General features: G+C 41.6%; 3 protein-coding genes across 9 annotated transcripts; 2 read left to right on the plus strand and 1 right to left on the minus strand.

The window, feature by feature from the left end:
• Positions 1-2,176: 2,176 nt before the first annotated feature.
• LOC118936735 (acidic leucine-rich nuclear phosphoprotein 32 family member B-like) lies at positions 2,177-7,422 on the minus strand. Of its 6 annotated transcripts, none has more exons than XM_036933737.1 (7): positions 7,135-7,422; positions 4,683-4,832; positions 4,256-4,378; positions 3,805-3,991; positions 3,072-3,172; positions 2,915-2,978; positions 2,177-2,796 (listed from the first exon to the last, which is right to left on the minus strand). In XM_036933737.1, exons 1-7 carry the CDS (start codon positions 7,186-7,188, stop codon positions 2,714-2,716), a joined length of 762 nt encoding a protein of 253 aa, XP_036789632.1. In that variant the 5' UTR covers positions 7,189-7,422; the 3' UTR covers positions 2,177-2,713. The 6 variants fall into 6 exon arrangements, with proteins under 6 accessions (XP_036789632.1, XP_036789631.1, XP_036789630.1 ...); XM_036933736.1 differs by having other exon boundaries at positions 2,177-2,799; XM_036933735.1 differs by lacking the exon at positions 7,135-7,422 and adding an exon at positions 5,090-5,247 and having other exon boundaries at positions 3,090-3,172.
• A 3,696-nt stretch (positions 7,423-11,118) lies between these two features.
• hemgn (hemogen) lies at positions 11,119-14,132 on the plus strand. Of its 2 annotated transcripts, none has more exons than XM_036933730.1 (4): positions 11,119-11,272; positions 12,253-12,343; positions 12,936-13,414; positions 13,587-14,132. In XM_036933730.1, exons 1-4 carry the CDS (start codon positions 11,209-11,211, stop codon positions 13,700-13,702), a joined length of 750 nt encoding a protein of 249 aa, XP_036789625.1. In that variant the 5' UTR covers positions 11,119-11,208; the 3' UTR covers positions 13,703-14,132. The 2 variants fall into 2 exon arrangements, with proteins under 2 accessions (XP_036789625.1, XP_036789626.1); XM_036933731.1 differs by having other exon boundaries at positions 12,253-12,331.
• A 327-nt stretch (positions 14,133-14,459) lies between these two features.
• On the plus strand, positions 14,460-19,098 carry LOC110497347 (tRNA (adenine(37)-N6)-methyltransferase). The gene is made up of 7 exons (XM_036933722.1): positions 14,460-14,714; positions 14,863-15,008; positions 15,319-15,493; positions 15,767-15,924; positions 16,239-16,886; positions 17,541-17,782; positions 17,858-19,098. Exons 1-6 carry the CDS (start codon positions 14,629-14,631, stop codon positions 17,771-17,773), a joined length of 1,446 nt encoding a protein of 481 aa, XP_036789617.1. The 5' UTR covers positions 14,460-14,628; the 3' UTR covers positions 17,774-17,782; positions 17,858-19,098.
• Positions 19,099-22,480: the final 3,382 nt, after the last annotated feature.

The following is a 22,480-nucleotide window of genomic DNA, read 5'->3' on the forward strand; positions in this document are numbered from 1 at the left end:
TTCCTGTCTCGCAGGAAATCACACACAGAACGAGCAGTATGGCTGGTGGCATTGTCATGCTGGAGGGTCATGTCAGGATGAGCCTGCAGGAAGGGTACCACATGAGGGAGGAGGATGTCTTCCCTGTAACGCACAGCGTTGAGAAGATTGCCTGCAATAACAACAAGCTCAGTCCGATGATGCTGTGACACACGGCCCCAGACCATGACAGACCCTCCACCTCCAAATTGACCCCGCTCCAGAGTACAGGCCTTGGTGTAACGCTCATTCCTTCGACGATAAACGAGAATCCGACCATCACCCCTGGTGAGACAAAACCGCGACTCGTCAGTGAAGGGCACTTTTTGCCAGTCCTGTCTGGTCCAACGAAGGTGGATTTGTGTCTATAGGCAACGTTGTTGCCGGTGATGTCTGGTGAGGACCTGCCTTACAACAAGGCCTACAAGCACTCAGTCCAGCCTCTCTCAGCCTATTGCGGACAGTCTGAGCACCGATGGAGGGATTGTGCTTTCTTGGTGTAACTCAGGCAGTTGTTTTTGCCATCCTGTACTTGTCCCGCAGGTGTGATGTTTGGATCCTGTGCAGGTGTTGTTACATGTGGCCTGCCACTGCGAGGATGATCAGCTGCCCATCCTGTAGCTCTGTTTTAGGCATCTCACAGTACGGACATTGCAATTTATTGCACTGGCCACATCTGCAGACCTCATGCCTCGCAGCATGCTTAAGGCACGTTCACGCAGATGAGCAGGGACCCTGGGCATCTTTCTTTTGGTGTTTTTCAGAGTCAGTAGAAAGTTCTCTTTAGTGTCCTTTTCATAACTGTGACCTTAATTACCTACCGTCTGTAAGCTGTTAGTGTCTTAACGTCCGTTCCACAGGTGCATGTTCATTAATTGTCTATGGTTCATTGAACAAGCATGGGAAACAGTGTTTAAAACCTTTACAATGAAGATCTGTGAAGTTATTTGGATTTTTACAAATTATCTATGAAAGACAGGGTCATGAAAATGGGACGTTTCTTTTTTTGCTGAGTTTACAAGCAGGGCAATGTGGTGGCATTCACGCTAAAAAATGGTTATGAATACCTGGGGTCTCCTCTCCTGAGTACAGCAGAGGTTACGGTGGAAATCCCTGAAAAAAGTAGCCACTGTTCTTAAAAAGTTTTAATATGTAAAAAGCGCTGTAAGTGTCAACTTTTTTCCGGGGACTTATCCCCATATCCACTGCTGGTTAGTGATCAGGCACCACAGGGGGGGAACTCGATCATTTATGGCAACCTTCCGGCCAACATCACCACTTTCTGGCCATCTTATGTTAGGCAGCCACTCCCAGTGGCCTTGATGCGCTCTGTGGCAGTCCTCAGTGTTAAGGCAACCCTGCTCCAGAGCCAGGGCTGGGTTCAACTTTATAATCCCTTGTTTAGGGGGGGGAAGATCCCTATGCCAGAGCCACTGACTCCTTTACATTCATTATACTTATTTTCTTAAATTTGACATCTTTAAATATACACTAGAAAACAGGAAATGGGGGTTTGAACACATAACCTCATGGATTGAAGGCACATACTCAACTGCACAGCCATATTAAGGTTGGCAATTTACTACCATCTGCAGTTATGGAATGTTTCCTCACAAGTCTAATTCATTGGCTGATTCCTCCTGGTGACCTGGATGGAATTATGTGATCTTTCCTTAAGCCATAGGAAGTCCCACCCAGTTGACTACTTCAAAATGATGAAAGTCCTCAGTGGTGCTGCACATGCTAAAACAGGCATTTGGGCACTAGAATCCTCAAATCTCTAGGAGCACTCAAAGCAAAACAAATTAGAATTGAACCAATAACCTCTTTTGCAACTCTCAAAGTCAAACATACAAAGAGAAGTGCGAACACATGGCAGCTCTGGGGTTAAAGTGGATTTCACATCTTCCTATTTTTTTCCTTCCCTCCCATTCAAAATAATAAAATGATGAGGTGCAACATGTCATCTTGTAGAGTGACTTTGAAGTATCCATTCTGGGGCCTTAAGGAAATTAATATTCTATGTAATATAAAAATGAGTGTAACAGAATTTTCTCACTGAGGCAACCTATTGCAATCAGCAGGGGGTGCACTTAACTCAGATTCATTCAACTCTAGATGTGACAAGAGAAAAGTATGGCAGGAAGAGAGCAGAGCGTAAAATTGTAACATTTTATTTACAAAGCAGTTTGGTCATACAGGAAGTAAAAATGTAGCTACAACCTTGATTTGTGCAACAGGCGGCCACAAAAAAATCATAGCTCGCTTATCACACAGCTGCTATAGCAATCATTTTATTGGGGGGATAAGGAACGGAAAATAAAACAAAGACAAAAGAAGAGGGGGAAGAAATAATAAATTCAACAACATAAAATATAAATTCAGAGTTCATCCAACAAAATATTAAAAGCACAGACCCAAAACTAGATACCAGTCCCAAAGTCCTCACACAGGTATACATAAAGGGGGAGTTGACAGTGAAATTGTGGAATGCGGAGTGGTGCGCTGCTTGAGAACCTTGGGAATGGCTCTCGGTTCCATGGGGCGGAGGCAGCTCCACTCGGACCACCCATCCGGTACAGTCTTTCCCCACACGGGGACTCAAAGCTGGGGGAGAGGAGAGGCGTGGCGTAGGCAGGGTGTAAGGGTGGAGAGGGAAGGGGTTGGTAACTTGACAGGCTCTTGTTTTTTGCTCTTAATCGTCGTCCTCGTCGTCATCATCATCGTCATCTTCATCATCGGGTTCTCGCTTTCTCTTCTCGCCTTTGACAGCCTCAACTTCTAGGGGAAATGAGAAAGAGTTATTACACTGTACTTAGTAAAGTATCCGAAAGTTCAACTTTTTAACATGAGTTTCGGACATGAGCTCGTGACAAAAAGTATGACAATGACATACCCTCTTCATCGTCGTCCTCATCATCCTCATCTTCAACTTCACCTTCAATGCCAAGGTCTTCCTCCTGGAGAGAAGGGACAGAGCAGGTCAGAATCAACAATATGCCCCCTGTTGATCTTTTAAACTATTGAGTCAAACAAACCAAAAAGGAGTTTACCTCCTCATCGCCGCTGACCTCATCTTCCTCCTCTCCTTCTGCTCCCTCTTCGTCGTCATCATCCTCCTCATCAAAGTCTTCCTCCTCTCCCTCCTCATCTTCTAAAAAACAAAATAAATGCATCAGTTTTCGATTCAGAGCAATTTAATAATTTATCTGAGCAAACCAAAAACCTTTCAATATAGAAATTCAAACAAAACATTAGATCCATTTAGATATAATAAATTGGAAGGTTGTGCAGGACTATGGTAGATGAAGGAATCACTCTCTATTTTCAGACTTAGAGTATTTACCTGGTCAATGTCAGTGTATTATGTCGGTTATGTGAAAATGTGATAATATTATAAATTGTATTTAATATTTAAGGACTCTTGGTAGATTAGGCCAACTGAGGACTAAAAGAGATCCTAATAAAAATCTAATCACATCCATTGTCACACAGACACATGCCGACAAACAGTACAAATACACAATAAAACTCCCTTGCACGACAAAACACCCACGATATACTATTATGGATTGTAATATATGCCATTTAGCAGATGCTTTTATTCAAAGCGACTTAGTCACGGGAGCATACATGTGTGGGTGATCCCGGGAATCGAACCTACTATCCTGATGTTGCAAGCGTCATGATCTACCAACTCAGCTACAGAAGACCCCCATTCAACTCACATCTACACGTCCTCATATTTGTCCCTCAAAACACACACACAAAAAAATGGATGCCCACCCTCATCATCATCATCGTCCACACCGTCGACCTCTCCGTCCGAGTCGGATGCCTCTCGGTCCTCCACGTCGTACCCGTCCAGGTAGGTGAGCTGAGGGAGCAGCTTGAACACACTCTCCCTGTAGTCGTTCAGGTTGGTCACCTCACAGTTGAACAAGTCTAGAGACTTCAGGCCATCCAGCTTTTTCTGTGGGACCAAAATGGATGTAGGTTAATTAGGGGGTGAAAAAAAAAACACTGGCTGAATAAATCTCTAATTCAATTTTAGAGCACACCTTTGCCCATATAGGCTAGCAAACAAATTTTGACTAGAGCCACATCATAGGGAAACAAATCAGAAATGAGTCTAAAACAGTTGCCTGCCAACTATACGAGGAATAGTGTCATTTGAGGCACAGCCTGAGACAGTGTCGCACTGTATTGTGCTCTACTTGGAGTTTGGTGTACCTACCAAAGGTTCCAACGTGCTGATGTCTTTCAGTTTGTTTCCGCTTAGATTTAGATGTGTGAGGTTGGGGAGTTTCTCTGCTAGCACGTCAAGGCCACCAGAGATTCTGTTGTCACTGAGTTCCAACTGCAACATAATGTGAAGATATCAGTCACTTCTGTCAACAACAACAAAAAAACTCCCAAGTAAGTAACAGTCTTTCAGAAAACAACGACTATGCCCTAAATGGAAGGAACCCTATTCCTTACACAACAGTGCACTACTTTTGACAAGGGCCCTCAATAGTGCACTATATGGGGAATGGGTTTCCATTAGGAATGCATACAATGGCTCTATCTATACCACCCAGGCAGAACTTACATGGTATTTTTAAGGAGTCAACAAAAAATGTTTATACTGTAAGTAACTTGTGTAAAAAAAAAAACATTACCTTTTTGAGTTTCCCAAGTTTGGGAAGGTTGGAGACTGAGATTAGGCCAACGTTTATCAAACTGAGGAATTCCAGATTGACGAATTCTGCTGTGAGACCTTCGATTTTCCCTTCATTTGATCTGCAGTTATCCAGGACAAGTTCTCGTACCTATAAAAATGTGTAAAATTGTAATCCAAAGAAAAGCATATGTATGCATTGTTTACAGATGCACTACAAACTCTAAAATTGAGAATGCACACATATTATAAAAGCTTTATTTTACGCATATACGCAAAATGGTGTGGGAAAATATGTTAATAATGGTCACATGTTGGCAACAACAACTTGTGACATCAATACAACAACCAAACTACGATCGAATCTAAACTTCATGGTTGAAAAAGGTCAATATACAAAATATGGACCTCAACGACAGAAGTGGTTGTTATTCTGACGTTTTCCTGATTTATGTATGAATACTTGCAACATGTCAATTCCTCACAACACAATCTCATCGTTTAAAAAGTTCACGTGAGGGACAGTCGTTACGCAACCAAAAACTCGATAAAAGGGTTGAAGAAAGTTAACGCTGAACGTCAAATATCATGATTCGCACAGTGGCAAAGTGAAACATTGATGCAAAGTGAAACATTGATAAAGCTGTCGAGTGGAGCCATCAATAAAGGTATTCGGTTGCATGATGTTTTATGTCGAGGCACCGCGGTTGTTTCTTTAAACCAGCTGCCACGAGGAAGAACCGCACAATACAGTTCTACCTTCACTTGCCCGCTGTTCAGTCACTAATGACACATGCAATGCTTTTTGTTAGCAAGCTCGCTACAGGCTAGCCATTGCCCTTTTAAGCGCTGCCGTGCAGTTGAGGACCTGCAAGAGAAGCCTGACTGCCCGCCATTACCTACCCTACAGCAATTGGAAAGGATTGCAAATATACCCTGTAAAGATACACTTTTTTATTTTCAAGTCGAATTTATTGGGGAAATGGATCGCCTAGTCGTCGAACGAACGACCGATTTAACAGTTTGTTACATTAGATCACCGTTTCGTAAACAACGTCGAAGGAAATATTCAGAACGGAAATTAGTCAAACAAAGATGGAGCCTCCTTTCTCCAGAGCTTCAAAGACGGCAGAATGACAACATGGCGATTCCTGAGATACAGTATGCAGAGTTCTCTAAACTCTCCGGAGATGGATGACTGTTTACATGCAGTAATTACGTAAAATCATCCCTTAAAATTAACTTTCAATGTAGAATACTTTTATCAATGTTTGCATGAAAACCAGAGAGCGTCAACGTAGAGTTTTAGCAACACACGCACCGAACGCAGTTTCCTCTGTCTCGTGTCATTCAAGCAGGCTATTGCACTAGCCGACGACCAACACGTTATTCGGAGATTGTCGGTAGCCGAAGCATTAGATATTTTAAATGATTAACATACAAAATACCGAATCTGAACGTGGAGGTTAGCCAGTTTCAATAAGTATTTAATTTGCTTTCGTGGTAGTTGTGGTGAATAATATGGCGGGAACCAAACATTCGATGACTGCTACGAATTAGCAACATTAACAAATCAGCTTTCATTTGCGGGAAATTATTTAGTTTATGAATCTCAAATCGAACAATAACATTTGACGGAACGTGAGGGTAGGCATGTAACGTTAGATCATCGGCGACATTGTAGCTGGCTAATTTCCTCAACTTCAGTTGATTCTTAGCAAGTAAAGTAATATAAAACGTTTATTGCTAGCTATCGAAAGGGGGGTGTAATAGTAAGTTGTAACTTACAAGATGTGGATGGCTCGTGAGAACACGTTAATGACTAATGTTGTTTGCTTGCTAGCTAGCAAACTAGCTATCTAATGTGTCCCTACCCAATTTGTGGAAAATGTTGAAAAGAAGCCACCCGTGATCTCATGAATAATAATCACAAAAGTAGGGGTATGGGATAAACTTGATTTTGGATTATTGTTGTGGATATAAGTGCATTGTAATAAAGGGCGCCCCATTTTAGAATTTATGCTAGCAACAAACATGGCTACCAAGGTCTATATAAAATAAACCATTCCGTCAATGTCTAACGCATCGTGGAAAAACACGTCTCCTACAACACAGATGTAGAAGTTAACAAATAATTGAGACGTTGGTGCATTCGAACCGTGTGTGTGCAACATCTACCCAGTGACTGTGAAACTGTTAACACTGCAATAATGCCAGAAAGCAACAATAATCGGCTTTCGAAAGTAACGATTGAATATTGTCTTGTCCCCCCTCACGCCCCAACGGGGACAGTGTAATGTAGCCTGTTACAGTTAAGTATTTTCCGCTCTATTAATAAATGAGAAACATTAAGCCCATGTGGTCACCATTAGCTACACAGGTCACTTGGAAAGCAAAAAAAAGTAGCAAGCTAGCCAGAAAACTAAAGGTTTGGTTTAAAAGGCACGACTTACATCAGATGGGGTCCTGTTTCTTAGTTCCAAGTGGATCCTCTTCTTCATGTCCATCTCGCCCTACGAAAGTTGAACTTTTCTCTTGGGTGTCGGTGTAATTTATATACAGTCCAAAGGCAGAGAGATGCCCTAATGGAGGAAGAATATGGGACTGTATAATGAACTGAGCCAAACGCCAAGTTACCCGCGGAGAGGAGAAACCATGGAGGGAAACGGGACTAAAACAAAATATATTCTCAATAGCGCCATCTCTGGTCAGAAACGCTCACTGCGGTTAAACAGGCATTGCAGTCACAGAACATGACGCTGCCATGAAACAACTGATGTGCGATTTATTTCTGGGGGGAAAAGTGATGTATTATGTACAATTCTAATTTCAAACAACTGTTTTTTGTCAGTCTTTTTATTTGATTATTTTTATGAAAATAACCAGTTTGTAACATTCTGTAATTCGGAGATTATTTGAAACTTATTTAATAAATCAATTGATTACATAATCAGAAATCATTGCAAAATTGCTAAAGAAAAAACAAATGAAATCTGGACTATTATTTACTTAATTCAAACATCTACAGCAGAGATGTTTGAGCTCCCCTCCTCCCAGCCTTGACCCCACACTTCGAGGGTGTCTCCGGGGGATTTGGGATATGCAAAAAGTACATTTCCATTTCACACGTGTATAATACACACTGGTACGTGTGTAACAGGTCAAACCCAAGCAACCACCTAATTATTGTATTTAAAAGGCCTTATTTTGAAATTAATAAGATACCTGTTGACAAGGCAGCGGCAAATTAATTTCATAGCATTCTTTGTTTATCAGTACATTTCAACGTAACCTAAACACATTACATTGTTGTCCTAATGTACATATGCTCAATAAACATTACACCCTATTTAATGTGTGTACACTTATTTCATTTTATAATAATCAGCATCTCAAGCAGTATGACGATGCCTGATAATCTCATAAAATTTTCCCTTTTATTAGAACCGGTAAGTAGAGTGCGTTTATTTGGTTTACAGTGAAGGGAGCATTGTATATGCACACCGTGATGGGGTACTTCTCCCTTACGCTTCCTGCATAGAGACGCAAGATCCCCGAAGCAGAAGAAACCACCAGTGTGCCTCCCGCTACCACCAAAGAGCACCTCTCTGTCAGGACAAGAAACACTTAAACCTATGGCAATTATGAACCAGCAACAAATTACCTTAGTGGAAATTGATATTCATCAACAAGCCAATTTATTTATTTAAATGTTTTTCAATGAAAGAGTCTCTTGCATCTCTAGGTGCATCTCTACAAAAGCCTTTCGTAGGATCTAGTCAGGTCACCAACGTGTGTCCCATTCAAGACTAACGGCACCTATACCATTACTATGCTTGAGATAGCTATGTGTTTCTATTTTGGGATGGATTTTAATTAATATGGTGGTAACATTTGTAAAATCGCAATCACAGCTTTTAAATCACAATATGTAAAACATGAAAACAGCAGTTTTGTATCTTGGATATGAATGTAACTATCTTAAAATCAATGTTCTAAAATAAATACCATTACAGGACCTACTGTACTACGCTGTACATTTCAACCATGTTTTGAACATGGTAATCGGTAATAGAAAGTATTTACCAGGAGAGGGCACTGCAATGTCTTTGTACAGCCTCCTCAAACTCATGAGGTTATCATGCATTATGGGTGTGTGTGGGTGCCTTCTCTCCTCTCTGACTGTATCTGCTTATCTAATCGATTGCTTAGAAATATGTGCAAGCCTTTAAAGGGGCAATCAGCAGTGGAAACAGAGTGTTTTTTCGCTGCCCCTGTTTTAGTAAACGGCTGAGGGAGTCATGTAACCACTCTCAATTCATAGACAGAGGTATGGATGCAAGGACTGACCAGCCATGAAATCAAAATTATAATTTTAACCATGTTTTGAGGCTAATTTGTTTACAAACATTGGAGTAAAAAAAAGCTTATATTTTGGGTTCTGATGAGGTAGGATAGTTGAACTAAGCTCATGAGGCATTTATAAATTATATTCTTCAAGAATCAATGGGTACATATCATTAATTCATACATCCAAAAATGGATGTAGCAAGGGCAGATTGCCCCTTAAAGAGACAGAAGGGGGTACAATATTGTGAACCGGCTGAGTATAATATCCACGGAAGTGTTAGTGTGTTAGTTTATTTGATTCTGACAGCAGGATCCCGGCAAACTGATTTTCCTCAACACACATTTTTCAAGGTAGTTTTGTGTATGTGTGTGTGTCCTCATTTGTTGCACATTGAGTTATTATTTTGGTAACCTACTATTGCTTTGCAAATTGTTCTGCATAAGTGTCATTGTCAAACTCTCCTCCAAAGCTGAAGATGAAAATAGAGGAGGTGTCACATATCTGGTAGTCCATAGATTATTTGTAGGGCAGTACTCTTTGTGGCCTTTCATTGGAAATTGCTAGTCTCCCAGAATGAACTGTTTAGGCTATGGCTTACTTAGTTTTTTCAATGGCTAACAAAGTACTTGGCTGTCTACTAAGTTGATGTAAAATTATTGTTTGAGAAAAATTATATTTGACACAAAATTCCAAAGCCAGAAACTAGGCTAAGTACAGTAATCAAGTATAGGGCCTCTTAGTAGAACTGTGCCTGACTGAAGACTGATAGGCAGTTGAGTATTATTTGCTCTAGTGAAGCAGCGGCTTCCAGAGAGGCTCACTGGCTCAGACACAGCAGGTTGAGGCTTCAATGTGCAGGGAGAAGATTGAGAACACGCCCAGAGAATGAGCAGCTCCCTTGCGATGAGATAAGATGGTTATGCCTCCACTCTACTGTAGAAGACCCTGAGTCGCGGGGTAGGGGTGCTACTTTTGCCGCCTGATTCAAAAACAAAACATGGCGGTATTTCAAGGTTTTTTGGCTATGTTCTTCATTTGTAAGAAAGAAAAAACAACAGCCATAAAGATATCTTCTTGTCAGACTAAATAGTATTCAGTGAATGGATTGGAAGACATTGTGTTTACTTTCCAACTTATAGGAATGTATACTGTAGTTCCAGTGAATCTGGTATATAGGATACATTTTCTCTGTACTGTAGTTCTCGAAAGAGAAAAATACATGGCCTAAAGTATGTAGACTATGTATTCAGTGTTTGACTTGGGCAGGAGCTCCCCAGAGATGAGTATCGGCACCTCAAATGTTCTACTGCTTGAGCTCCTGTTCCTCTTAAAGAATATTAGCTCAAAAGTATTGTGGAACTCCTGCACCTAAATATAAACAGTACCGTCACCCAAAATGAGTCCCGGTGGCACCTTTTTCAGTCCAAGTCAAACACTGTATGTATGTAGGGCCGGTGTGGAGCCTTCCGGAATGTGTGCATGTCTATGGCTATACCCTTCTAACGAGCTGCACACAGTCAATCCCAGAAGCGTTGACTCACAGCTAGCTAGCCTACCTACACTGTCTGCCTCAGTCCCTCTGGGCTTTATTTTCTCTTGTTGAACCCTACTGTGCTCCTTCTCATATCACTGACTGGATATTGCATAACACCAAGAGAGAAATTGCCTGAATTCGGTCATTCTCTCTCCTGAGCACCAGTGACACACTCCGCACCTTTTATTTATACTGTGCTGCTATTCTCAGACACACACATCTGTATAGGCAGCCCCATGACAACTCTCTCTCTGTCTCTCTCTCTCTGTCTCTCTCTCTCACACACACACACACACACACACACACACACACACACACACACACACACACACACACACACACACACACACACACACACACACACACACACACACACACACACACACACACACACACACACACACACACACACACACACACAGCCAGCAACATGGCCTGCTTTTTTATACCCGTTTTGTGCCAACTCCTCCACCTTTACAAATACGATAAGAGCTGAGCCATAAGAACTCTTGCAGGGCTATGGTAATGGTTAACCAGATAAGGATTTTTGGGGGGCGGGACTTCTTTTTTTATCAACGTTTTTACCCCTCTCTGCTCGCTTGCCCCTCTCAACAAGTTACATTCATTTCTACAGGAGGCAAAATGGAGGGGATGTTCGATAAAGAGAAACCAGAGTTGGAATATAAAAATCCCAATGATAACCAAGGTAAATGACCTCTGAACATTGTCTCTATTCTGTTTTATAGTGAAATATCCTATTATTTCTCAGATGTACCACTGTTCTCTGGAAAAGGTTACTATCTTAGTCCCAGTATTAGTATGTCATACTGTCCTTTTATTTTTTAACATTGGCTCTATTCATGCATATTCCTGCCAATGTATTTGGCTGCAAACTGGGTCACAAAGGACTTACTGATGGTTGATCTGTCCAAACAGATGTACCATTAAGATGATTGCAACTCAATAGGAACATGTATTTGGAAGACACTTTTACTGTAGATGTTCTCTGTCTGAGTCTGTTTGTCTCATACTGTATGTTTGTAGTCCCAGACACCATGTACTAACATGTACTAATCATCCTATACAATACTGTTTTCAATTAAACTTTTTCTTTCAAAAGCAGCTCAAACAATGTAATAGCCATTGAATTCTACCGTGCAAATATAGAGTGAGTTATAGGGAAATAATGCACGCTCTAGAATGCCCTTCAAGCCAATCAGAAAGGAGTATTCAACAATGCCATGGTATAATATGTACTATCATCCTATACTTTGGTATGCTGATGGTTTATACAATTGCTGCTATATAGCTGCATTGGATTTGCAGTCAATTTCTGACACAAATCATACAACACCATAAACTACTGGAGCATTCAAATATGGAGAGAGTTTTGTTACTACAGCATAAACTACTGGAGCATTCAAATATGGAGAGAGTTTTGTTACTACAGCATAAACCAGTAATTGATCAAGTACAGAGAGGACAGTGAAACAAATCATAATGAAACAAAGTGCCTAAGTAACCCAATTTTTATTGAATCATTGTTGGTTTATTACGATATTTACTAAATGTGTCTTACACTCGGACTATTGATGTAATAGAATTCAAATGTGGAATGAGAGTGAAGTGTCCTGTCTGTCGTTGACAGCTGACTGACTGACTGGTGTATGTTGGTCGGTGTTACAGGTGGGATCCAGCGGCGACTAAGAGACAGAGACCTTCTCAAGAAAAGAAAGGCAGAGGCCGAGGAGAAGGCGATTAACCAGTGGGTTTATGGGTAAATGTAGACATTGAGAAGAGGTGCAGAACTAGTAATGCACACTCATCCTCTAACAAACATGTTAGAGTTAGGAAGAGGCCTAGATTTCAACCACTAATAACGGTTTTCTGCTTCAGCCGACAAACGTGTTTAACTAGAAACTTGAGTGGACTATGTGGGCTTCAATACAGCTGCCAAGCCCTTTGTCCTTAGTGCTTACGTGCTTAAATAAGTTTGGCTGAAAAGCCACTTAACATGACTTTATGTTTTTGTATGTTTAAAGAATGTAAGAGCAGGAAATAGTAAAAGATGTGTACATGCATAAATAAAGTTGTGTACATGAAACAGTATATTTGATCATGATCATATTTGGCTGTCTATCAGTCTTCCAGCCCACATTGTCCAATATGAAGCAAGAGGAAACCAAAGGTTGCTTAGGCGTTTCCAACTATTGGCACCACACATTTAGATCAAGGACTTTGCACTATCAACAATGAATGAATGAATATCGCCAAGCTTAACAACGTAATCTGCTGCAAAGTGTAAACATTCCAGTTGCGAGGAAGTGTAATGACGACCCACGATTACATTTCTATTTGTGTGACTTCAGGGTAGAGAGCAGGAGGAAGAGAGCGAGGGGAAGAGAGGAGAAGAGTAGCTCGGGAAGACGAGGAAGGCCGAGGAAGACTGATCCAACACCGGAGCTCCCAGCTTCCCTGGAAGAGCCAGAACAGGAGGCTGTCATTGTAAAGGTGGTGTCCAAACCAGTGGAAGTCACCCCTGCCCCTACCTTGATCTCACTATCCCCATTCCTTCCGGTGGACCCTAGCCCGCCAGAATCCCTACCGGCGTATGTCCCCCCCGTCCCAGACCCTATCCCTATCCTTGCCCCTGCTCCTGTGGCTGTTGTTGCCCCTTCTCCAATGTCTAACCCTGTTACTGCCCCTGCACCATCCCTGTTGGAGACCCTGTACACAGAAGGCAGTGACCAGGGTAGTGATACCCTGGACCAGGTGCTGATTGAGGACTTGGGTCCTGATGAGAAGGAAGACATCCCTCCATCTCAAAACAACTGGGGCACTGATCAAGGTACTAATGGCATCAATTAATGAATGTCTCTTTGCAGTCATGTACTTGACTTCTGAATTTACTGAAGTGTCTGGCCAATGAGCTCATTGGGATGTTATCTAGCTGTGGGGGATATGATCTCGTCACATATAGCATAATCAGAAATGTTAAACTAACCACCTTTCTGTCATAGGGTCAAGTGAAGAGCCGTCTGTCAATGTGCCTGAACAGAATAGAGTGTTCTCTACGTTCCCAAGGTTCTACACTGGTGTTCCTTCACAAGATCATCCACCAAGAAACGTCTTCTGAAATCCACTCAGATCTGGCCTCTGATAACATACAGACAGATTACATGCAATGTAATTTATTCTGTCAACATGTGCATTTGAGACGTGATGCAGTTTAGCCTTACTGGTTAACTCATCTTTGTCATTTTGAGCCTGATAGAGTATGGATATGAAATGTAATGTACAATGAAATGCATGAATTCCAGCTTTAAACCGACACAAGGATTTATTTATTTTTGCTTCATGAATGGTGTCTAAATGTGTTATGTGGCAAGAACTGCATTGTCTGTATTTAATAAATGAGTTGTACAAGCTAAACATGGCAGCATTTGAAAGTACATTTGTATTTAATCATTTCTGGTAACTGTGTTTTCTAATTGTGATTTTACATTTTTTTATACCAATGGTTTATTTGAGATAAGCGCTATGATAATAAAGGTGTGATGCTTTGTTGATAATATGACTGTCTCCTTGTTATGATCATCTACAAAACAAGAACAAGTCTCAGTTGCTCAATAGTACCCTCTGCTGTCCTCTTACAGTAGTGAAACAATCTCGAAGGAGTCCTTATATATATTCAATATTACAGTAGACATGTTGTTTTGGCATTTCTCTAAACGGACAACCATTAAAAATAGTTATTTCTACGAGTTTCATCCATAACTCCCCATCAGGACACGAGTTTGAAATTTTGCTTCACAATTTACATAATCATTTGCGTATGCTTGCTACAGCACTCAGTCACCGCTTTCCATTAGTAAGTTGCTGGTTGGCCAGCTAGAAATGACGACACACATGTGCGGAAGCATTTCAGCAGAGATGTGTACTTTTGTTAGGCAGCACAAACTATCTCTGATATTTTACAACATTATCAGATGTTATTATATGAATTCTGATAATTTAATCTAATCAATGACAAACTAGCAAAGCAATCAAGACACTATCAAAATGTCTGCCACTTGCAACTGTACCGAGCATGTCAACAAACTCAACCAGCAGATATCTGTCATGCGAAAAGAAATTAAGAATCTCAGGTATGAAATAAATGCAAGATGTAACGCATGGCATCTTGGAAAAAAAACTAGCTGAATCTAGCTAAGTCGTTATTTGTATTACATATTGACTATATGCTGCTGACCATAATGTGTCAACACAGGTATTAACAAGTTCCCCCCCACCCAGGCAATTGTTGGACAGTGCTGTTCGTTCTCATCGAAAACACATGACATCTCTCCAGTCTGCTTTGACACACATTGGCCAGAGTCGATCTCCAAAGAGTCAGCCAAGGCCACAGGCAGAACTAGAGACACGGAATTCACTTGAGAAAGGTAGCTGACTAAGGCACTCGGTTCCTCGCTTATATCCCTCTCTTATATCTTCCTCGCATGACTTGTCTTGATCATTGTTTAGCTTTATCTGACTGGCACTTAATTAGAACTTCTATTCAATATAGAATCAATATAGAAATATCGCACACAAAGGATCTTCCGCTTATCAGACTTTCTTCCAATGGGAATCATTTTCTATGAGAATGACATATCTATAGCTTGCATTTCTATCTGAAATATGTTTGGTCTGGTACAAAGCTAGATAATGGACCTTTAATCATTTTTTTAAATGTCAATTTCTCCTTCACAGGGACCATCCAGACAGTCCCCATAGGTTACATCAGCTCCTGTTTCTCAGTGAAGAATGGCACCCCAAGACAGCCAACCATATGTGGGCCCTCCAGGGCCACCCTTCAGATCCAGCAGAGTGTCTTCAACAACCCTGAACACTCACTGGTCGGCCTGGACAACTACTCTCATGTCTGGTACGTACTAGAGACGGGGATAGGGAGCCAAACTTAGTGGAGGGGGTAGCTAGCTAAACTTAAGGCTGTTTAAGAAGGTAGAAATGTCAGTACTACATAAAACAACATGTATTTTTTGCAAAGACAGTTCTCTCATTAGCTAAACGTATCAAGGATGTGACAATCATTTTCTTAGTCATGAACTGTTTTGATCAACTTACATCCCATTATTCCCAATTTGTCTACACTTGTACAGTAAATACATTATCCTGCTTTCACTCATTCCATTTCCAGGGTCATCTTCCTGTTCCATAAGAACGGCCACCTGAGTTATAAGGCCAAGGTGAAGCCACCCAGACTGAATGGCCAGAGGGTTGGGGTGTACTCCACACGTAGCCCCCACCGGCCCAACGCCCTGGGTCTGACCCTGGCCAAGCTGGACAGAGTCACAGGTTAGTATCAGTCGCCAAAAACAGCTCGAATTGCCTTGCTCTTCTGCGCAGTGTGACAGTGTGAAGGTGCATCACCAAATATATAATCCCCAGAATGTTGCAGAGTCTCATTTCAGATTGAGCAGTACATTGTGTGTGTGTGTGAGAGAGAGAGTTTGTGGGTGTGTCCGACATTATTGCAGTTATGCTTAGCCTTATTGTCTCCATAATTGCTAAGCTTGGCATGCCATAGGCACACTATTGTTCAGTGTCGAACTGCCTGTTATGTGGATTGGTGTATTTTATGAAATAAACAGTTCACTTTCTACTTTAAGGTGACACACTTCATCTGAGTGAGATAGACATGATCGCAGGCACCCCTGTCCTCGATATCAAACCCTACATCTCTGACTATGACTCCCCACACAGTAGAGTGGACATTGACACAGATACTTATGACTGTGGCGTCCAACCTGAGAGCACCAGTGTACCATCAGAAGAGGGGACCACCAGTGTGGAGACGCTGCATTCAGACTCAGTAGCTTTGTCCTCCTGTACTGTTGATCCCCAGTTGGATTTGGGGGTTGAGAGACAGGATAGTCATAGCACAGACCCCAGAATACTCCACTCAAAAGACAAATCCAAAGTTCACATCCTCCATCCAGGCGATGCCTCCAGCTCTTCTGCTCCGAAAGCCCTGGACAAAGACATCACCGCTGTGCTGGGGGAGCTCAAGGCCTACATCAGCGAGGGACATAACCCCCTCACCCTGGGGAGCTCTGTAGGAAAGTCTCAGGCTTCAGATGGCCCTAAAGCCAAGCCATTGGAGCCAGTGGAGGATAGTGCTAGGCCTTGCTATGGGGAAGAGGCCTACAGCACCATCGCTGGCTGGATCAGGGAGCCTCCTGTGACCAGTCTGGAGGTGCGCTTCACACCCCATGCAGAGAGAGAGCTGGGGGAGTTTCTTGCCCCCATCAATACAGGTAAGCTTTGGGAAAAGTACTTTGGGAAAGTATTCAGACCCCTTGACTTTTTCCATATTTTGTTACGTTACAGCCTTATTCTAAAATGGATTACATTTCAAAGATAATCCTCAATCTACACACTACCCCATAATGACAAAGTGAAAACGGGTATATATTTTTTTACAAATGTATACAAAAATATAAAAAAATGCTTATTTACATAAATATTCAGACCCTTTGCTATGAGACTCGAAAATGAGCTCAGGTGCATCCTGTTTCCATTTATCATCCTCGAGATGATAAATGAGTCCCCCTGTGGTAAATTCAATTGATTGGACATGATTTGGAAAGGCACACACCTGTCCATATAAGGTCCCACAGTTGACAGTGCATGTCAGGGATTGTCCGTAGAGCTCCGACACATGATTGTGTCGAGGCACAGACCTGGGGAAGGGTACCAAAACATTTCTGTAGCATTGAAGGTCCCCAAGAATACAGTGGCCTCAATCATTCTTAAATGGAAGAAGTTTGGAACCACCAAACTATTCTACCAAATTAAAGTCAACGGTATTTAAAAAAAGTCATGTTTCTCCGTCATCCATTTTGCCATAATTGTTAAAATAGATATATTTTGCCTGGCTTCTTCCTCTATGAATGTCCCCGTTTCTCTAGAATCTCATGACCGACCCAGGTTCCGGTTCCTGCGTGGTCCAAAAGAGGCTGCTGCCGCCATCAGAGGGGTTCTATCTGCTGACCCCAGGTCAGTGTATCGGAGGAGCCGCTGTAAGGACAGACTCTTCTTCTTCACCTTGGACACGGCAGACATCACCTGCTGGTTCGGACAGGGCTTCGCTGAGGTGCTCCGGGTCAGACTCGTGGCTGTAGGAAAAGAACTGGCCAGCTGAATGGTTCAGGTTCTGTATGATCCTAATGGTTCTGGTTCTGTATGATCCTAATGGTTCTGGTTCTGTATGATCCTAATGGTTCAGGTTCTGTATGATCCTAATGGTTCTGGTTCTATGGATTGATTTTGGAATCAGCTCTCAATAATTGTTTTACAGGTAAATCTGAGAAAATATGAATATTTAACTAAATAAATGCAATGTTATCAACAACTGTTATTAAAATAGATTTTATTTATTTTTCCCTGTAAAGATAGAGTGCTTGTTGAAATGGTTGGTTATACCGAATGATCGTAACACTTTATTTTACAGTAAGTTACATTATAGAGCATTTATTCCAAGCACCTCTAGGCTGGGAGAGAGCACCTCAGTACACTGCAGTGCACACTATCACTTATCAGATGGAATCTTTACGGTTGAGTTCTGTTTAGTAATGGTAGTGAACACACCTTTACTATCTAAGTTAGATTGTTACAGTTTTAATATCGACTCCGCTATGATAGGATATGGATTCCAAAATTGCTTCCAGTATTTCCCTTGACCTTTGTCAACCTCTCAGTTTTAGTAATCCAATGTCCAGTACAAAGTATTTTAAATTCAGGAATTTATATTGGGAACTTAATTGCATCTGTCTATATCCAGTGTGACAACAGTCTGTGGGATTGGTCAACTTGTCATTGTTGGATGGAGTGGAGTGGTGGGCCTTTCATTGTCTGGCATAGATTTACTACTAGAACCACTCCCCTTTCCAATAGCAACAGCAAATCACTCTTTCACACTACTACTTTGTATTCTTGTAAGTGTGTGTGTGTGAGAGAGAGTTGGAGGCGGTGGGTATTTTCATGTAAGGAGACGCTGTTTTTAGGGTCAGCAAATTACAACTAATTAATAGTGTGTTGTTAAATCGGATGTAAAGAGTTCACTGAACAGAGAGAAAACAAGCCTTCACCAGTTGATTTGAATTGCCTAGGAAGCAATGGGACCACTGAATCTCCACCGGGCTATGTTAAAGGCTGACTTCATCCTCCAAGCACTGGACTATGACTGTGTCGACAAGCACGATCACATGGTGCTGTGGTACGCGGCTCAGGTAGGTAACGGTCCTATCAATGACCTGTCTATTAAAACGTTAATACCAATCATCGAGTAGGACAGATGCATTGAGGTGAGGATTAGATGCAGATGAGACACCTGACATTTCTGTAATCTCCCTAAAAGTTTGTTTTTGTATACAACTTGTCTTGGAATGTTTTGTATTTTGTATGAAAATAAAACAAATACTGTCTTGTGAATAAAATTACTCAAATCAAATTTGGGCTTTACTGTGACTTCCACTGAACTTTGCCTTTGTGAACATGCAGCATCTGAAACGTTTGAAAATAATACCACACACTAAACAAACACAACAGCAGGTGGTAGTAATTGGTCAAATGCGACCCATAGATTTACGTGAAGGCGTTGGATTTGACGTTTACGGTTTATAGCCAATAGCAGCGAACCTTCTCGTGTTTGAAAGAAGTGGTGGTTGACGTTTCCTTCTGCAGTATGTTTGTTTACTTAATTCAAAAACATTTTCTTTAGGAAATATTTTAAGTATAGCTCGGACTTTTATTTACAGCGCTTTGTAGCCGAATAATTTAAACAGGGTCACGTTTCATAACGTTAGCCAGTAGCTAACTACTACTGTAGCTAACTAGCTAACGGCAATTTACCTAACGTTACACAAATGTCCCCTTGAAGTTCAAATTCTGTTTTATCTCTGTCCTTTAACACAGTGAATAATATGCCCAATGGTATGGGAATTAGCTCATGTTAGTCAACGTAATGATAACGTTATCTTCCATAGCCCATTAACTAGTTACATACTGTACATCGGGGTGCACAGATTCTGTTGCAAAACGTTTCTTAAACGGGGCGGGACCTACCTGAATTTGTCACAAAGGAAACTCGTTTTAGTTGCCAACGAAACTTGTTGCCAATTAGTGGTGGAAGATTACACCCCAGGAGTGAGATCTTTAGTAAAAAAAAAAGAATTGCAGAACGTTTCGTCTGTTGCAAAATGTTCTACAAGGGAAATCATTTACTCCAAACCAAAAACATTTTTCCACAAAAACTAGTTTCTATTGGGGAAATGTAGGTAGGTCCCGCCCCATTTTGCTCAGTTTGCTGATGGAATCTGACTAATGAATACACCCCAGCACTTTAGTCTAAAAGCTAGCTAGCCAGGCAAGTTGGTAACATGTCTGATATGGCTTCAGCAATAATACCAGGTTGTTTGTATTCTGACAGTAGCCCAGCCACTTAAGCTATCATCATCATGTTCACGAGAAGATTACTACCATTGTGCCCTCCAAGCTCATCACTAAGCTAAGGACCCTAAGACTGAACACCTCCCTCTGCAACTGGATCCTGGACTTCCTGGCTGGCTGCCCCCAGGTGGTGAGGGTAGGAATCAAAACATCCACCACACTATCCCCTCAACACGGGGGCTCCTCAGGAGTACGTGTATAGTCCCCTCCTATACTCCCTGTTCACCCGACACTATGTAACTGTGCACAACTCCAAACACCAATATTAAGTTTGCCGACGACACAACGGTGGGAGGCCTGATCACTGACGTCGATGAGACAGCCTATAGCAGGGATGGGCAACTGATGGGGGTGTGGGGGCCACAAAAAAACAGAACTCATCATAAGGGGCTGCAGTGGCTCGTGGATCAGCTACTTTCCTGCAATTCTACTTATTTTGCCATAGGGTGGAGGCAAATGTTTGCAGTTTTTAATATGATAACTGATGATCAATGGGCCCCACCCCAGTCGGTAATTCGACCTTGCTTACTACAAGTTTAGATAGCTGGTCGCTAGACTAACTTACCAATCTAAAAATGCTTTGCTGACATGGGCTAATTAAGTGACTGCTGATGCACAACCACATTTTGAAATTGCATCTTCTGTATTCTATTATTCTAACTCTCAACAGTAAGTTGAGAGACAAACCTTTTTTTTATTAGTCCGCGGGCCTACAAAAGTTGACCATCCCTGGCCCATAGGGAGGAGGTCAGAGACTGCCAGGACAACAACCTCTTCCCCCAACGTCAGCAAGACAAAGGAGCTGATCGTGGACTACAGGAAATGGAGGGACGAGCATGTCCTCATCCACATCAACAGGGCTGTAGTGGAGCTGGTCGAGAGCTCAAGTTCCTCTGTGTCCACATCACTTAAAGCCAACTTATGCCTACTCCGTATTTGCGATCCGGAGGGTTTGACATAATTGCGGAGCCTCCGGAGGCCAAATCAAGCTCTGTACCATATCGCCTTGCATCTCCCAAATTTTGTAACGATGCCTAAGGTTCCGTATAGCTCCGCATTGACATGATTGGTTGATGGGAGGTGCTGGATAAACAGAAACTCACTTCCTTGACAACTTGTTTCACAAGAGCTCTGCTCTATGAAGCACAAGATGTATGAACGCTCTGACGTTATCATGGTCCAAACACACCAACACAGTTGTGTAGAGGGCACTACAATGCCTCTTCCCCCTCAGGAGGCTGAAAAGATTTGGCAAAGGCCTTCAGATCCTCAAAAGGTTATACAGTGGCACAATTGAGAGCAGCTCCCTGCCATCCAGGACGTCTATACTAGGCGGTCTCAGAGAAAAGCCCCCAAAAATGTCAGACTCCTGCCACCCAAGTCAGAATGTTATTTCGGCTACCACATGGCAAGTGGTACCGATGGACCAAGTCTGGAACCAGCAGGACCCTGAACAGCTTCTACCCCCAAGCCATAAGACTGCTAAATAGTTAGTTAAACCTCCTAAGCATCCGCCCCTTTTTTTAAATGTTCACCTGAAATGACATACTCAAATCTAACTGCCTATAGCTCAGGCCCTGAAGCAAGGATATGCATATTATTGGTACCATTTGAAAGGAAACACTTTGAAGTTTGTGGAAATGTGAAAGGAATGTAGGAGAATATAACACAATAGATCTGGTAAAAGATCGTTCAAAATTCAAAAGGCACTCGCACATCTGAGCAATCTTTTTTGCAGGAGCATGGTAACAGTTGAACAAGATGAAGGAAAAAGGAAACCGCACACTGCTCTTGATAGTATCACTGATCTTTAATAAGCTTCCCTATCGGCCTCAGTCAGAGCTTTTGTGAGAAAAAAAAATAAATTGCACCCTTATGTAGACCTAGCCCCACCCACATCCATTCCACGCATCGAAAGGGGTTGAGGCGAAGGAAAAACAAATAAGTGCTACCAAATATAACAATATGCATTTCATAAATATTTGAATAAAGTGTGTAAATAAGACGTATTAAAGACGTCTGTAAAACCACAATGAGGACATAGACCTACCGAGCAAGTTTTCATTAATCATTGGGTACATTGTACAAAAACAGTCATCTTAAATAAGGGCATAGTTCATGTTCAAATTCACAACATAACATACATAGGCAAAAGATAATACAAAAAAACAACATTATTTTGTATTTTATTTGTACCATCATCATTGAAATGCAAGAAAAAGGCCATAATGTTATTCCAGCCCAGGTTCAATATACATTTTGGTCACTAGTTAGCAGCAGTGTATGTGCAAAGTTTACCTGATCCAATGAACCATTGTATTTCTGTTCAAATTTTGTATCAAGACTGCCCAAATATGGCACATTTTTTATTAATAACTTTTTGTGTTCAAAATTGTGCACT

This window comes from Oncorhynchus mykiss, chromosome 10 (assembly GCF_013265735.2).
Source record: "Oncorhynchus mykiss isolate Arlee chromosome 10, USDA_OmykA_1.1, whole genome shotgun sequence".
NCBI lineage: Eukaryota > Metazoa > Chordata > Actinopteri > Salmoniformes > Salmonidae > Oncorhynchus > Oncorhynchus mykiss.